Genomic DNA, 18,144 nt, shown 5'->3' with positions numbered 1-18,144 from the left:
CCGCTTAGGGCTGGCACCTTCCCCACGCTCCCCACTGCTCATTGTACTGAGCGCTGGCTCCTCAGCATGGTGGTGCCCACTTGGTGCAGCTGGTGCTGGGCCTGGCTGGCCCCTACATGTCCCACTCCCTGCACCATGTCCAGGGCAGGTCCTTCCGTTAGTTCATGACAAAGCCACCCTTGGCCTGTAACAGCCCCCTCCCCACAGCACAGCCATGCGCTGTTCACACACATAACCTCCATTACTGTGGCAGCCAGGCCTTCTGCTCCCCCAGCCTCTCCAGGACACAGCATCTGATGCGGGGAACAGGGAACACTCAGGCTATGTCCACACTACCAATTTGTGTCAACAAAAGTGATGTTGACACCCAGACGTCGTCATAATAAAAATCACAATTTTGTGTTCACACTTGCTCCCTCTGTCGGCAGATCGCATCCACAGTAGGAGCACCATCAATTGACAGTGTGAGCAATGCACTGTGGGTACCTATCCCACAGTCCTTCTGTTGCTAGGTGTTGTGGGACAACGGAGCAGATTGCAGCACATCTTGGGACAGTGCTAAATGTCCTGTGAAGCATTGCTTTCTGTCCCAGCACTCCAAGGGCTTCCAGCTTTCTTTCGTGGCATTTTTTTAATGGCCCTTCTTTGCTGTGCACCCCGGTATCTTTGTGAGAAGGGAAGGATCCCACACTGCTCTCCTATGCTCTGTTAACTGTCATGAAGACATCGTGGATGGCAGTGCAGTTAATCATGAAGTTCCTAACTGAGGAAGACTCGCAGGTGCCCGACATTCTGCGTGTTATGGATAGGAGCAACTTTAGATTGCTTTTGACATTCACAGAGCAGGTGCATAGGGTGCACCGTTGCTTTTGGGCTTGGGAAACAAGCACTGAATGGTGGGATCGTATCATCATGCAGGTGTGGGATGATGAGCAGTGGCTACAGAACTTTCCACCTTCCTGGAACTGTGTGCAGAGCTCGCCCCAGACATGCAGTGCAAGCAAACCAGAATGAGAGCTGCCCTCTTGGTAGAGAAGCATGTGGCAATTGCTGTGTGGAAGCTGGTGACTCCAGAGTGCTACCAATCAGTCACGAATCAATTTGGAGTGGGGAAGTCGACTGTTGGGGCTGCGTTAATGCAAGTGTGCAGGGCAATAAATTGCATCCTGCTACGAAGGACCATGACTCTGGGAAATGAGCGTGAAACAGTGAACGGCTTTGCAGAAATGGGTTTCCCTAACTGTGGAGGGGCAATAGATGGCACACATATTCCAATTTTGGCACCAGCCCACCTTGCAACAGAGTACATCAGTAGGAAGGGGTACTTCTCCATGGTGTTGCAGATTCTTGTGGATCATTGTGGGCTTTCACTGACATCAATGTGGGGTGGTCTGGGTTGGTGCCCGACACATGCGTCTTCAGGAACAGTGGCCTCTACAGAAAGCTGCAGGCGGGGGCTTCATTTCCTAACCAGAAGATTACAGTGGGGGATTTTGAAATGCCCACAGTGATCCTGAGGAACCCTGCATACCCCTTACAGCCATGGCTCATGAAACCTTATATGAGACACCTGGACAGCAGTAAGAAGCCATTCAACAACAGGCTCAGTAGGTGCCGGATGGCAGTTGAATGTGCCTTTGTCAGATTAAAGACATGCTGGCGATGCCTTTATGGCAGGTTGAACCTCACTGAGGATAATATTCCTATGGTCAAAGCCACATGCTGTATGTTGCATAATCTCTGTGAAGCTAAGGGTGAAAGGTTTGCTCGGGGTGGAGTGCTGAGGCAGACTTCTTGGCTGATTTTGAGCAGCCAGATACCAGGGCTCTCAGAGGGGAACTATTCGAATCAGGGAGGCTTTGAGGCAGCACTTTGACAATGAGCACCAGTAACATATATCTCTGTCTGAGTTGCTTCAATGTTACATTACATGTAGTTCTCCTAGGGGGCAATGGTGACATTTGGGGCCTTATATTCCAGTAATAAAGTGATTAAAATGTATGTATTGGCAGTGCCTGCAATCTCACCTAGTAGAAAAAAATAAAGATGATTTACTGTTATAAAACTTTTTAATTGCAGAAGAAACAGCACACACAAACACACACATGCTTTCCGGGAAAAGAGGAACCAGTGAAGAGCAGACTTTCACAACTGTGTGTAGGTCCAGCTGTCTTTGTGAAAGTTGTCTGAGGGGGTGGAGTGAAGGAGAAACTGAGAAGTCATAGAAGGTGGAAAGGAATGTGTGCACGGAGTTTGGAGGAGCATGGAAAAGAGTTCTGAATGTGCTGCAGTGGAGGTCGAGCACTGATCTGCTCAGTCTGCAGCACTATTAAGGACTTCAGCATCTGTGTTTGCTCCTCCATTACTTTAAGCATCTGCTCAGTTGTGTCCTTAACAAATGCGTGAGTCTCTTTTCTGTCCTGCCATTCGGCTTCCCAGCACTCCTTGCATTCCCTTTTTTTCTGCATTGGAGCACTGCAGGACCTCCCAGAACATGTCTTCTTTGCTGCGTCTTGAGCACTTTCTTATCTGGTGGAGATGCTCAGCTGGAGTGCATGGAGTGTTCCTCAAGGCCACATCTGGTGAAGCACAGGGGACAATGCACAGAAGCAGGATTAAGTTCGCGCACAGCTCTGAAACATTTCAGTTAAATGCACCTTTTGCAACATTGCCATCACTTTCCCACTGACCCTAGCCAGGCACACATCTCTGCAAACACTCAAAGCATGATGAATGTTGGCGGGGGGAGGGGGTGCTCCACATGGGGAAAAGAGCACACACTCTTTGCAAGGGTCATGGTGCAGCATTCTAGGGAACACATTCTAAAATACTCCCACATTTTTCCACAGGCGGGGGTAATTCTAGCAGACATCTCACTGCTAAGGATAAGCAGGGAAATGAGGACACATCTACTCCATGCTTGTGGCTTCCGCCCTGCTCCCTATGCTGCTCACCCATGTGCCGCTTTGGTCCCTGCACAAGTGATTGCTGAATGGTGCAGGAAAGTTTCCTACAATGGGGGAAGGAACAAAGCTGGTCCGCCACGGAACCTTCGGCAGCTTGTCGAGTACCTCCCGGAAACTTTCCTGGAGATCTCTCTGGAGGAATTCCCATGAGATCTCGGTGTGCATCAACACCGTGTTCTGCCGTACCGATTAGCTACACAGGGAAATGTCCACCTCACAGAAACATAGCCAGCCTCCCACATTTCTATACCCTGAACCCACCTTCGCAATACACAGCCACTTACCAGGTGTCTCATCTCCGGCTTCTTGTTCACTGAAGAGCAATTGCTGAGACTGGCTAGACACTTCTGGAGTGGAGAACAGTTCCTGGCTGCCCGCCCCACCGAGCAACCCCGCCGGAAGCTGCACATCCTCATCTAACTCCACCTCTTGATCAATAACTTCATCCTCCGGGTTATGTCCTCTTTCCGCTGCCTCTGTGCCCTCCGAAGTAGCCATGGGGATCTTGGCGATGGAGGTTGGGTAGCCACCGAGGATAGCATCCAGTTCCTTATAGAATCAGCAGGTCTTAGGTGAAGCACTTGAGCGATGGTTTGCCTCCCTGGTCCTATGGTACGCCTGCCTCAGCTCCTTTGTCTTCACTCTGCACTGCAGTGTGTCCCGATCACAGCCCTTTTCGCACAAGCCTCGAGAAATCTGCACGTAGGTATCCCAATTCCTACAGCTCAAGCACAGCTGGGACTCCACAGCCTCCTCTCCCTATATACTGAGCAGATCCAGCAGCTCCACAGTGGTCCAAGCAGGAGACAGCGGCATATTATCACCTAGGCCAACAAGGCCTAGGCCTAGGGCGGAAAATTTGCAGGGCGGCACATTTGCTCACACCCCCTCCCCAACTCCACCCCTTCCCCAAATCCCCAGCTCGCCTCCTCCCCTCCCTCCCAGGCTTGCCGCGCAAAAGTGCTGGGAGGGAGAATCGAGTAGCGGCACTCGGAGGAGGCAGAGCAGAGGTGAGCTGGGGCCTGCGGGTGCTGGGAGTAACCTGAAGGGGGCTGGGAACCGCTCCCCACCCAGCTCACTTCCGCTCCACCGCTGCCATCTCTCGAGTGCACCGCAACTCCCCTGCTCCCCCCTCCCTCCCAGCGAAAGCGCTGGGAGGGAGGGAGAAGCGAGTAGTGGCGCGCTCGGGGGATAGCGGAGGTGACCTGGGGCCAGCGGGCACAGGGAGTAACTCTTCGGGGAGAGGGGCAGGGAGCCACTCCCTGCCCCAGCTCACCATCACTCCACCCTCGCCATCCCCCGAGCGTGCCACATCTCCCCCCTCCCTCCCAGGCTTGCCGCGGAGGAGCAGCGGTCAGCTGGCGCGGGGGGGGGGGGGCACGGCAGTTTTTTGAGGGCCTAGGGGTAGCAAACTTGTTAATCTGCCACTGGCAGGAGAGTGTTTGCTGCGATAACCCACCATAGTCACCTGGGAAATGTGATGAGACTTCGCCACGTCGAGCCAGGAGGAAATGGAATTTCAAAAATTTCCGTGGCTTCTAAGGGGGAGGGGTGGATACTTGTTTCCGTGGCTGCAGGGCAGTGGAGTTCAAACTGCTGACCAGAGCGGTCAGGATTGGCATTGTGGGACACCTCCTGGAGGCCAATTAAAGCGATGAAATCAAGCACTTGCACTTTGTCGACAAAAATGTAGAGGAAAAAGATGTAAATCTCTTGTGCGGGTGGGTGTATTTTGTTGCCAAAACGGGGCATTTTTCCTAACAAAAGTCGCCTCGCAGTGTGTACGCACTCACTGTTTGGGTTGACAAATGACAGTTTGGGTGACAAAACTTGATAGTGTAGACAAGGTCTGGTGCTACATCCACAGCTCTCAGCTGTGCCCTGAGAAGTGCACAGGAGCCGCCCAGCGTGAGCTTTGCCTGCAGGAGCCTCAGGGCAATGGTGCAGACCAGTGCAGCGAGGGACGGTTGGAGCATGGCCATAGGAGCCCAGCGCTGGAGTTGTGGGTGGGGATTGCAAGAGAGTGCACTCTCCGTGCCGCCCAGGACGGAGGGCACTGTGAGGATCACCCATGCCCCAGCCCTGGAGAAGAGGGAAGCTGGGGCTAAGCTCGTTGGGGCAGGAACCATGTCTTTGGATATGTTTATGCAGTGCTCAGCGCAGAGGGGCCCTGGCCACCCCCAGCGTATAAATAGTGACAGGAATGGAGGCGAATTTCCTGCATCCTTTGCTCTGGCTTCTTCCTCACCACAGGTGAGATGCTCAGCCAAGGACCTTTTCCCAACCATTCTGCTGTCCCTGCCACAGCCCAGCTGCCACAGACGTGGCCGGGGACAGGGCAGGATCCCCAGCGGGTGGCTGAGCAGGCAGCAGCAGATTTGCATTTCCTAGGCTCTGGGCTGGCTGTGGTTGTCTTTGAAGCCTTCCACTATCACCTAGCCAGCAGAGAAGGAAATTGACACGAGCAGGCTGAGACCTGTGGTGAAACCTTGCACCACAGGCAGCTCTGGTCACGCAGAGCCTTGTCATGCTGAGCACCGAGCATGGCGAGGCTACTGCGCGGGCCGCAGAGCAGGCTCGGCAGCGACTTCAGGGGCTTGAATGTTCTGCAAAATTTGGACCAAAGTGTCTGAGCTGGGCTTATAGGGATCCCCAGAGAAGTGAATGCTGCAGAAGGGAGTCCAGGCAGTCCAGACAGCTTTTCCTTCCCTGCCCTGGGCTGCTCCTCGCTGCTCTGCTCCTCGGAACTCAGTGAGGAAGCACTGGGACATTACACAGCAGCTCCCCATGCACCCAGCTGGAGGTCACTACCATTTACAGCACAGTGGAGGCCCAACATGTCTGAGCACTCGCCTAGGCTAGGCTCTAAGGACCTCCCCATGGGAGGGATGCTGCTACCCGCTGTGCCATGCTCCCGCGCAGCCCTGTTGCCAGCACATCCAGCGCGGGGGGGGGGGGGATGTTATGCTCTGAGTGCGGCTGGAGAGGAATGGTGCAGGGGGCCTGTCCCCCTCCCTCAGCAGAGGCACTCCAGTTCCTGGGTAGATTCTGGGCCCCTACAGCCTCATCAGCCCTTCTGGGGTGAGGGGACCCCACATGACTGCCTCTGCTGCTCCCAAGCAGAGGGGCCCAGCTGTCCCTCTGGGCAAGAGAAGAGGGCCAAACCCCTCAGCGCCTGCCTTTCTGGGCAGTGCTTGCTGGGCTCAGGCAAGCCCGGGGTTGTGCCTCACCTGAGCTCCCACAGGGATGCTGGGGCAGAGTGAGGGGTACAGGCTGGACGTGCTGACTTGCAGCCCCCTGCACTAAGCCCTACCCCGTACCCCCCCTGCCATGCCATGCAAAGTGCAGACCCGGTGGGGCCCTGGCTGGGAGGAGAGCCTTGGGGGCTGGTGAGTGGCGCTAGGGGGCCCAGAGGCAGATGGAGGGCTGGCATATGTGCAGGGAAGTTGCAGGTTGTATTAGGTGACCCCAGACACACATCCCTCTCCTGCTAGCAATCCCTCCCTTTGCAAGGGCCCCAGGCTTTACTCCAGAGTGTCGCAGCTGCCCCTGGCAGGGGGCAGGTTGGCCTCTATTCCAGGGCACTCGGAGCTTGGCCTTGGCTAGACAGCAAGGCGCAGCGCAAGCCGAGGAGACACAGTGTGGCGCCAGTCTGGTTTGGATGGGCTGAGATGCCAGGACCTCTGCTAAGCCAATGCACCCAGTTCCTCATCTCAGGGCTCACAGACCAAAACCCCTCCAAGCAGAGCAGCAGCGTCAGCACAGAAAGGCCCAAGCACTCAGAGTGCTGGAGCAATTTTTATAGCAGGGAGGCGAAAGTCATTGAACAAACCTGTAAATGCTGGCTAGGATGGACGCCGTGCGTTCAGTGGCTTGGTCCAGTGGCCCTGCTGGGGGCTATGAATTTTGGCATGTGAGGCCATGGCAGGGAGGAAAAATACTGTTTGGTGGGGATAATGCACGGGAGCCTAAAGAGAAGGGGTGGAAGTCCGAGCACTGAGGCAGCCAGGGCTTTGTAAGAGGCTTGGAGCACTGCCAGCAGCATCCGCCTTTGCTTGGGGAAGGAAGTTATTTCAGTCAAAAGCAGAAGTGAAAGACACAGTGCAGTCCACAGTGCCCCGTCTCCCCATACACTCGGATCCCAGCAGAGCCACAGGGAGGGTGCGGAGCCATGGAGCCGCTCTCTTTCCAGGAGTATATCTTATCCCTGGACATTGCCTCTCTGCCCAGGGTGCTGAAGGTTTGTTCCGGGGTGTACTTCCAAGGTGAGTACCTGCCTGCTTCCTGACCACAGCCAGGATATCTCTGCTGTTGGTGCCAATGGAGTGGGGCCTAGAGACCCGTATCTGCAAAGCCTTGAACTCCTTCAGGGGCTGGGGAAGCAGGGTGTTGCCTGTAGTCATTGCAGGACAGGGCTCGCTCCATCCCATCCCAGCCTCACCTCATTCTGCACAGGAGGTACTGTGGTGACAACCCCTGGCAATGGGGAAGGGTCCTTCTGCCAATCCATGGGCAGGGAGCCTTCACTTGTATCCAAGCAGCTTGGGGAGTGGGCTGTGATCTGACCATTGCAATTCACTGAAACCCCATGCACTACCTCCCCTCCCCACCAAAAAAAAGCCTATCTGTTGGAGTGACCCTGGCCCTCTTCTGCCCATGTAACCAACCAAAGGGAAATTAATACAATCTGAACAATGAAAAACACAACCCCTCCACAATCACAGTTTTTACCCCGTAATGGAAGACAGGCAGAGACTGCATGAAGGAAATGTGCTGTCACTATTGATTTTACAGGGAAGGTTCTCAGCTTCTGCACAATGGGCAGCAGGAAGAGACAATTCATTGGCCTCTGGCTCCAAAGTCCCTATAAACCAGCTGCGCTGTGCCAGAAGGGCACAGACCTGCCCGCTGAGCTGGAGCTGTGGATTCCCAGGTGGATTCCCAGGTGTCGAATTGGAGAGAGAGCCCAGCTAGCGCAAAGGCAGGCAATGTTAAGATGGAGTTAAGAATACGTAACAGCATGAAAACATGCAGTGCACTCTGCCCTGTAGTGACAGCACATGGGTTTTATGGTGTTGATTAAGCTTGAGATTTATTATATTTAAGTCATTGTAGGGTTGTGGGTCCAGATTAGATAAAACTGATTTGTAAAGGCACATCTGAATTTTTCTTTCTCTGTGTGTGCATGCATGAGTGTTTGTGCATACATGCGTGTGTGTGTGTGTGTGTGTGTGTGTGTGTGTGTGCGCGCGCACGCACGTACCACCCGCACATCTCCCTACAGGGCAAAATTAAGGTTGTTTGCGTACCCTAGCTGTGCATTTCCATAGTTTAGCATGTTTAGTTTTTGTTTCAGTTTAACACTAACTTTGAATTGTCTGGGTTTATAATGGTTGATTGGGATAATTACACCCTCCCTGGAATGTGTTTTACCCTAAATTACTGACCTGTCCTCTCAGCTTTAACTTCATTGGAAGAATTTCCTTGTTTTTTAAATTAAAAATGTCATCCTTGGTCACTGCAGCATTGTTGTAGACGTGCTGGTCCCAGGCTATCAGAGAGACAAGGTGGGGGAGGTATTATCTTTTACTGCACCAGCTTCATTCAGAATTAGAGGTTGGTACAATAGAAGATATTATCTCACCCTCCTTGTCTTTCCATGACCACTAACAACAAACCCAGCGAGGATGTTGATGGGTGATGATCTGAAGAGCTGTAGAGTCAACACAGAAATGGCTGGTCTAGTTCAGTCTCCTGTCCCCAGCCGTGGCCAGCACCTTCAGAAGAATCATAGAAGATTAGAGTTGGGAGAGACCTCAGGAGGTTCTAGTCCAACCCCCTGCTCAAAGCAGGACCAAACCCAACTAAATCATCCCAGCCAGGGCTTTGTCAAGCCTGACCTTAAAAACCTCAAAGGATGGAGATTCCATCACCTCCAGATGATACTAAACTGCTCAAGATAGTTAAGACCAAAACAGACTGTGAAGAACTTCAAAAAGATCTCACAAAACTAAGTGATTGGGCAACAAAATGGCAAATGAAATTTAATGTGGATAAATGTAAAGTAATGCACATTGGAAGAAATAACCTCAACTATACATACAATATGATGGGGGGCTAATTTAGCTACAACGAATCAGGAAAAAGATCTTGGAGTCATCGTGGATAGTTCGCTGAAGATGTCCATGCAGTGTGCAGCAGCAGTCAAAAAAGCAAACAGAATGTTAGGAATCATTAAAAAGGGGATAGAAAATAAGACGGAGAGTATCTTATTGCTCTTATATAAATGCATGGTACACCCACATCTTGAATACTGCGTACAGATGGGTCTCCTCATCTCAAAAAAGATATACTGGTATTAGAAAAAGTTCAGAAAAGGGCAATTAAAATGATTAGGGGTTTTGAATGGGTCCCATATGAGGAGGCTAGGACTTTTCAGCTTGGAAAAAAAGAGACTAAGGGGGGATCTGATAGAGGTATATAAAATCGTGAGTGATGTAGAGAAAGTAAATAAGGGAAAGTTATTTACTTGTTCCCATAATACAAGAACTAGGGACCACCAAATGAAATTAATGGGCAGCAGGCTTAAAACAAATAAAAGGAAGTTCTTCTTCACACAGCGCATAGTCAACTTCTGGAACTCCTTGCCTGAGGAGGTTGTGAAGGCTAGGACTATAACAGCATTTAAAAGATAACTGGATAAATTCATGGAGGTGAAGTCCGTTAAAGGATATTAGCCAGGATGGGTAAGGAATGGTGTCCTTAGCCTCTGTTTGTCAGATGGTGGAGATGGGTGGCAGGAGAGAGATCACTTGATCATTGCCTGTTGGGTTCGCTCCCCCTGGGGCACCTGGCATTGGCCACCATTGATAGACAGGATACTGGGCTACATGGACCTTTGGTCTGACCCATTACAACAATTCTTATGTTCTTATGTTCTCCCTAGGTAACCCATTCCAGTGCTTCACCATCCTCCTAGTGAAATAGTTTTTCCTAATATCCAACCTAGACCTCCCCCACTGCCACTTGAGACCATTACTCCTTGTTCTGTCATCTGAGAACAGCTGAGTTCCATCCTCTTCGGAGCCCCCCTTCAGGCAGTTGAAGGCTACTATCAGATCACCCCTCACTCTTCTCTTCTGCAGACTAAACAAGCCCAGTTCCCTCATCCTGTCTTCGTAAGTCATGTGCTCCAGCCCCCTGATCATTTTTGTTGCCTTCCACTGGACTCTCTCCAATTTGTCCACATCCTTCTTGTAGTGTGGGGCCCAAAACTGGACTCAACACTCCAGATGTAGTCTCACCAGTGCTGAATAGAGGGGAATAATCACTTCCCTCAATCTGCTGGTCAATGCTTCTAATAATGCAGCTCAATTTGCCATTAGCCTTCTTGGCAACAAGGGCACACTGCTGACTCATATCCAGTGTGGTGCTCTGCTCTGTTTAATGATGATAACAGTCGGCTGCATGTGTGTTCCCTCTGTGTGCTGGCCCGGCTCTGCGCAGATAACTGACACAGCAAACCCAATGACCCAGACTCCGATAAGGTACAAAGACACCCAGCCAGGGTTATTGTCAAACGAAGCACAGTAATAGTTTCCCACAGACTCTACAGGACATATTACGAATATGTGCCCCCGACAATGGACCAGCTCAGACAGTGGTGGGACACTCCATTGCCCCCTAGGCCAGACAAAGACACCGCCCCAGGGATGTATTCTTATACACAAGTACAAACAAGTTACACATCACTCCTGATGTATTGAGGTACAACCCCTCTGCGTGTTGGGATGCTGCCTCTCTCCTGGTACATGTTGGTTTGAACAAACAAGTCTATCCATCGTATTATCCTTTTGACCCTGTTGTTTAGGATGGGTCCGCCTGTACCTCCTTATCTCTGTGGAATGTGTTCATACCGGACTGTTCTGGTGCCATCCTGGCACCTGTTTATACTATTAGTGCTTGATACCTTTTAGGTAGGTGTATACGTCCAATTAGCAGCCTTCTTCTTGCCAGCTCCTGTGAGCAGGGCCTGCCTCTGGCTCACAGCTTCACTTTGGTTTATGTTACCAAAGTCTTGACCATTACTTTCGCTCAGGCCTCAGGTCTCATACCGAGCCTCTGAGTTTATGTTTCAGGGCCTCATCTTACTATATTCCCCCACTTTTTGTCTTTTTATGGGGAGGATGTTTACCCATTGTCCCAGAAAAGCATAATGCATGGACTGAAGATAACTCAGTGGCCTAAACACTGTTATGTGGTTAACTTATTTTACCATCCATACACTCATGCCGCACCTGTCTTTAGTCTGCACATTCCCTCGTACGACTGATGGACAGATTTTATTATCCAATTATTTTTACTCCCTTATGGTGGGCCTCGGAATGTCAAGCCCGGGACCATGATTGAGGAATGTAGTTTTATGATTGAGCCTAGAGGCACTCCCAAATAATTAATATATGTGAATAATATGGATATGGTGTATATATTTGTAGCATATATGGGCATTTATGTATAGTATAAATGACACCACATTATATCCAAGCATATGACACCACCTTATATCCAAGCATAACCATGTTTTTCCAATCTGGTGGTGTACTCTGGCCCTTTTACTTTGGTGACACAGATAGAAACACACTCCTTTTACGGCAATTGCAGTTACCCGTATCATCATTAGTAATAGGCTGAGTGTTTTGAAATACTGGGATAGGCATTGTTATAGTGTGTTACACAGTATTATGTATATGAGATGTAAAATAGAAATCTGGAGTAGTGACACTACAAATGAGGCCTTTATATATAAAAATGTCTTGTAATTAGTTACTACACAATACTGCCCATTTATGTTATAGGTTACCCTTACTGCTGGTTGTCACCCTCTATTAAGCTTTGCTGGGCAGGAAACAGGAACTGCTAGCTTCTGTTCCATTCAGTTTACAGAATCATAGAATATCAGGGTTGGAAGGGACCTCAGGAGGTCATCTAGTCTAACCCCCTGCTCAAAGCAGGACTAATCCCCAGACAGACTTTTGCCTCAGATCCCTAAATGGCCCCCCTCAAGGATTGAGCTCACAACCCTGGGTTTAGCAGGCCAATGCTCAAAACACTGAGCTATCTCTCCCCCCCATACATTGCATTGCTCTGTGATACACCAGTAGTTGACATAGATCCAGTTGTTTTTCATGGATGCTGTCTTCCAGATAACCTACTGAATGGACAGTAACCAATTTATCAAGTATTGCTGTGTCAGGGTTTAGTATTGGTATCCAGATTGTTTTGAATAACATGTGCCTCAGTTAGGATGCAGTGTTACTGATCCCAAATTGTGATCAATACTAACAGGGAATTTATATACCTACCCGTAATTTGTAGTTATTGTGTAACAATTTTTTTAACCAATTTGTTTCTTCTTGCCTTCATGTTGTTTGATGCCATTCGTTTGTTGATTTTTACCTGTGTGTTGGTTAAACAGTTTAGCAAGGTTGTATACATTGTACATGTTGTACAACAATAATACAATACAGCAATAATACTGCAGTACAACGATAATACAGTAGTACAGCAATAATACAGTTGTTTTTACACAGTAACCAAGTTGAAATTAAATGACAGTTTATCCTGGTCCAGCTAGTGGTTTTTAGCTGATTGTTAATACCATTAAATGGTAGATAGAGGTGTATTTGACCAGTCTCTTTTTTATAAAGCACTTAATTTTTCTTTTCTTGCTGCTTGGGGGTTTCTTCACTGTATACCGATATTTTCTGGTGTCTTCAGGGTGTGATATTTTCTGGTGTCTTTGGTCTGTGGGATGCAACTTAAACAACTTTTGTTAGTTAACATAGTAAAGTTTTTTGTTTGTTTTCTTTTTTGTTTTTGTGAAAAACTTAATACAAAGTTTAACTTAGTTTGTCTACAGTATAATAGGGACAATGTAATAGGGACCGAGTCTTTTATAACACAAACTGTACTTTTGCAATTGTTGTGTAGACATTCATTTTCATTCATTTGAGGTGCATTACTAATATTTCATACTAAATATAATGCTTAACGACTAAAATAAATGCTCACAATCTTCTGTGAGAAGGTGTATTGCTTTTTTTTCTTGCTGAACATTCTGTGTTAGCAAAAGAGTCAAAAACATATTTTTTACCAAACTTTTTAGAGTTAATTTGATTGTGATACCAATTTCACTCCTGTTAACTGTTTAGAAGCACAAACTTTAACAACCACTGCTTCCCATTAACATAACATAACAAAAGAAAATCATATAAAATTAAACCAACTATAAAATTAAACCAAAATAGATTTTAATACAGGTCCATGCAAATACTTTGAGGGTATTAGACTTTCATGATGCTTTCTTATGTTTGGGAGCCAAAGGTGGAAACCTGTTGAAATTGTTTGGTTAGCGTTAAGCATAAATTGTTATTTTTAAACATTTTTGCTATCACATTCATAACTGTATTTAAAAGTGCAAACAAGTTTATAAAAACCCAAACAAGAAATTGACATTTTGTTAATACTATCTTTACCTTAATGTTGAGGTTTCCCCTTACATTTTTTCTTTGAATAACAAATAAAAAAACCTTAAAAAAACAAAACAAAACTGTGATTAATAAAACAGAATTCTTTTTGTTTGCAACTGAATTATTTGTTGAGGCAGAAATATATGTACACATATTTGTAACTGAAACCTTTTTGAACTTTGCATAAAAAAGTGGTGCTAATAATACTATGATTATACCATAACCATGATCTTAAAATAGTGTGGTACCACATATACATATATTTTAAAAGGGTATAAAATTGACTTTTGTTGCAACAAAATAAAAATAATAAAAAGGAGTCACGTGACACACACAAGACAACACACATGACATACAGGACTAACTTACAATTAAAAACAAATGGCGCCAGAAATCTGTTCATAACTATACAAAATAAGGCAAACAAAAATAAAAAAATTAAACATTTGGATAAACAAGTTATTACCTTATTTAAAACTTTGAACATAAATTGATAAAAATATATTAATATTTGCCAAATTTACAAGAAATTTTGCATTACTTTATATTTAACATTATTTTAAAACTCTGCTATATGGAAATAAGAAAAGTCCATGTGTCAAATATTAGTGAGTGGTTAGATTTAGAAGCAGAGTGTGCATTTCTTTTGCTTGGCAACCATATCTTCAAGAAAGGTAGGAATAATTCCAGCTGTTGCATTCCTGAAGTGTTAAAATAATTAATTTACTGGATTTATTTAAAGTAGAATCATAGAATCATAGAATTCAAGATCAGAAGGGACCATTATGATCATCTAGTCTGACCTCCTGCAAGATGCAGGTCACATAAGCCGATCCACCCACTCCTGAACTAATTCTCTCCCTTGACTCTGCTGTTGAATGCTCCAAATCATGATTTAAAGACTTCAAGTAGCAGATAATCCACCAGCAAGCAACCCCTGCCCCATGCTTCGGAGGAAGGCGAAAAACCTCCAGGGCCACTGCCAATCTACCCTGGAGGAAAATTCCTTCCCAACCCCAAATATGGCGATCAGCTGAACCCCGAGCATGCGGGCAAGACTCTCCAGCCAGACCCTCTGGAAAAGGCTAACAATATCCCAACATTGACCCTTTGTACTAATTACCAGTGTGGCACGTTATTGACCTATTGACTAAACCCGTTATCCTATCATACCATCCCCTCCATAAACTTATCCAGCTTAATCTTAAAGTCATGGAGGTCCTTCGCCTCCACTGTTTCCCTCGGTAGGCTGTTCCAGAATTGCACTCCTCTGATGGTTAGAAACCTTCGTCTAATTTCAAGCCTAAATTTCCTGACTGACAATTTATATCCGTTTGGCCTCGTGTCCACATTAGCACTGAGCTGAAATAATTCCTCTCCTTCCCTGGTATTTATCCCTCTGATATATTTAAAGAGTCCATTCATATCTCCTCTTATCCTTCTTTTGGTTAAGGAAAACAAACCGAGCTCCTCAAGTCTCCTTTCATACGACAGGCTTTCCATTCCTCGGATCATTCTAGTGGCCCTTCTTTGTACCCGTTCCAGTTTGAATTCATCCTTCTTAAACATGGGAGACCAAAACTGCACACAATACTCCAAATGAGGTCTCACCAACACCTTATATAACGGGACTAGCACCTCCTTATCTCTACTAGAAATACCTCGCCTAATGCATCCCAAGACCGCATTAGCTTTTTTAACGGCCACATCACATTGCCTACTCATAGTCATCCTACGATCAACCAGGACTCCTAGGTCCTGCTCCTCCTCCATTACTTCCAACTGGTGCGTCCCCAGCTTATTACTAAAATTCTTGTTAGTCATCCCTAAATGCATAACCTTACACTTCTCATTATTGAATTTCATCCTGTTACTAATACTCCAGTTTACAAGGTCATCCAAATCTCCCTGGAGGATATCCCGATCCTTTTCCGAATTGGCAATACCTCCCAACTTGGTGTCATGCGCAAACTTTATCAGCCCACTCCTACTTTTGGTTCCGAGGTCAGAGATAAATAGATTAAATAAAATCGGACCCAAAACCGAACCTTGAGGAACTCCACTGGTAACCCCCCTCCAACCCGACAGATCACCCTTCAGTACGACCCTCTGCAGTCTCCCCTTTAACCAGCTCCTTATCCACCTCTGGATTTTCATTTTGATCCCCATCTTTTCCAATTTAACCAGTAATTCCTCATGCGGTACCGTATCAAACGCCTTACTGAAATCAAGATATATTAGATCCACCGCATTTCCCTTGTCTAAAAAATCTGTTACTTTCTCAAAGAAGGAGATCGGGTTGGTTTGGCACGATCTACCTTTCGTAAAACCATGCTGTAATTTGTCCCAGGTGCCATCGGCCTCAAGGTCCGTAACCACTCTCTCCTTTAAAATTTTTTCCATGACTTTGCATACTACAGATGTTAAACTAACAGGCCTGTAGTTACCCGGGTCACTTTTTTTCCCCTTCTTGAATATAGGAACTATATTAGCTAATCTCCAGTCAAACGGTACAACCCCCGAGTTTAGAGATTTATTAAAAATCATTGCTAACGGGCTTGCAATTTCACTCGCCAATTCCCTTAATATTCTAGGATGAAGATTATCCGGGCCCCCTGATTTACTTCCGTTAAACTGTTCAAGTTTGGCTTCTACCTCAGATACCGTAATGTCTACCCCCATATCTTCATTCCCGTCAGTCCCTCTACCACTATTCCTTAGCCCTTTATTAGCCTCATTAAAGACCGAGGCAAAATATTCGTTTAGATATTGTGCCATGCCAAGATTATCCCTAATCTCCACTCCGTTTAAAGTTTTAAGCGGTCCCACTTCTTCCTTCTTGGTTTTCTTCCTATTTATATGGCTAAAAAACCTTTTGCTATTGCTTTTAATCCCCTTCGCTAGGTCCATCTCCACCCGGCTCTTTGCCTTTCTCACTGCTTCCCTACACCCTCTGACCTCAATAAGGTAGGTTTCTTTGCTGATCCCTCCCATTTTCCAGTCCTTGTACGCTTTCTGTTTTTTCTTAATCACCCCTCTGAGACGCTTGCTCATCCAGCTCAATCTAAAACTGCTACCTATGAACTGTTTTCCTTTCTCGGGATACAGGCCTCTGACAGCTCCTGCAACTTCAACTTGAAGTAACCCCAGGCGTCTTCCGCCTTTAGATCCCTAAATATGTTAGTCCAGTCCACTTCCCTAACTAGTCGCCTTAATTTAATAAAGTTAGCCCTTTTGAAATCGTAAACCTTAGTCTCAGATGCAATTTTGTTTATCCTTCCATTTATTTTGAAACGAATTAGCTCATGATCACTCGAGCCAAGGTTGTCCCCTACAACTATTTCCTCAACAAGGTCCTCGTTACTCACCAAAATCAGATCTAAAATGGCATCCCCCCTCGTCGGTTCAGCGACTACTTGATGAAGGAATTCATCAGCTATCACGTCTAGGAAAAGCTGAGCCCTATTATTATTACTAGCATTTGTTTCCCAATCTATATCCGGGAAGTTAAAGTCTCCCATGATCATACAGTTCCTATTAGTATTTACCTCCTTAAAAACATTAAAGAGCTCTCTATCCATAGCCAGGCTAGATCCTTATTTTTTCTTTGATTGTTTGTTGTTTTGTTCTGTTTTCAATTGTTTTATCTTTTGGAGGTTTCTATAAAAACTATAACTTTTAACTTTTAACAGAGAGAGAGACAAAGTGAGGAGAGGTGGGGGAAGGGGGGAGGGTGAAGAGCAGCCTAGGAAGGTAGCGAGACCTGAGTCAAAAGAGATTAACTCCATCAAGGTATTTAAAAGTACAGGCAGCAGCAGTGAGTTTAGCAAACTGAGGAGGCATATAAAGGAAAAAAAATTAACCGGTATGTAAAAATATCTGAGAAAGAAGATTAGCTTTTTAGATATGAGCCCAGAGTGTGGTTCTGTGGGTCAAAGCAGTTGGGAATCTGCAGAGTTGGGAACCGGGCCCCTGGTTTTTATCCTGGCTTTGAGAGGAGAGTTGGGGTAGTTACCTGCTCTTATAAAACCTGAATTTGTTCCCCCAGTGTCTGTTACTTTTGTGTGCATGCCAGATGGATGGCAGGAGTGTCCTTTTTTGCTGCAGTTAACTGTTTTGGGGCAATTCCATGTGTTAATGCATCAATTCTAGGTGTTAATCTGCTTAATTTCATTTTTTGTCTTTGAAATTGTTTTTTATTCACTCCCCTGCAATTGAGTCACAGCTCCTGTCTCCTAATGTGCTCGGTTCCATTTTTTCCTTTATCTGATTTACCAATTCAGTGAAAGTATTGTTTGCTACTTTTTCCATTTGTGCACTTACTTCTCCTGTTCTGATAGGCACCAGTCTAGGTGGCAGTTTAAGTTTAACCGGAACCTGGGTTTTATTATAAGGTGGCGGTTGCAATACAGTGGTTCATCTTTTAATTTTGCTAGGGCCACCTTTTCCCACTTCTGTGCCCATTCTTCAGGCACAGGGGAGCTACTTGAAGCCTGCTGTTGACCACAAATTTTTATAACAGAGGCCGGCATATCTCTTTTTTGTAGGTTTCTTACAGCTGTTTTCAATGTTTTCTTCTGTTCCTGTGCTGGTTGTCTCTGGGCTGCTTGCCACCTGGCAAGGGGGGTGGGAGCATTCCAGGGTTTTGC

General features: G+C 46.6%; 1 protein-coding gene across 1 annotated transcript in view; it reads left to right on the top strand.

Annotated features, from left to right (window-relative positions):
• The first annotated feature begins 7,048 nt into the window (after window positions 1–7,048).
• The window catches only part of THEMIS2 (thymocyte selection associated family member 2), a 49,304-nt gene continuing 38,208 nt past the window's right edge, over window positions 7,049–18,144 (top strand). The window contains exon 1 of the mRNA XM_039511355.1: window positions 7,049–7,231. Within this exon, the coding sequence (XP_039367289.1) occupies window positions 7,138–7,231 (94 nt within the window). The 5' untranslated portion in view covers window positions 7,049–7,137. The remainder of the gene's footprint in view (window positions 7,232–18,144) is intronic.

Source organism: Mauremys reevesii, linkage group 23, assembly GCF_016161935.1.
Source record: "Mauremys reevesii isolate NIE-2019 linkage group 23, ASM1616193v1, whole genome shotgun sequence".
Lineage (NCBI taxonomy): Eukaryota > Metazoa > Chordata > Testudines > Geoemydidae > Mauremys > Mauremys reevesii.
This window is presented reverse-complemented; position numbering and strand designations above follow the sequence as displayed.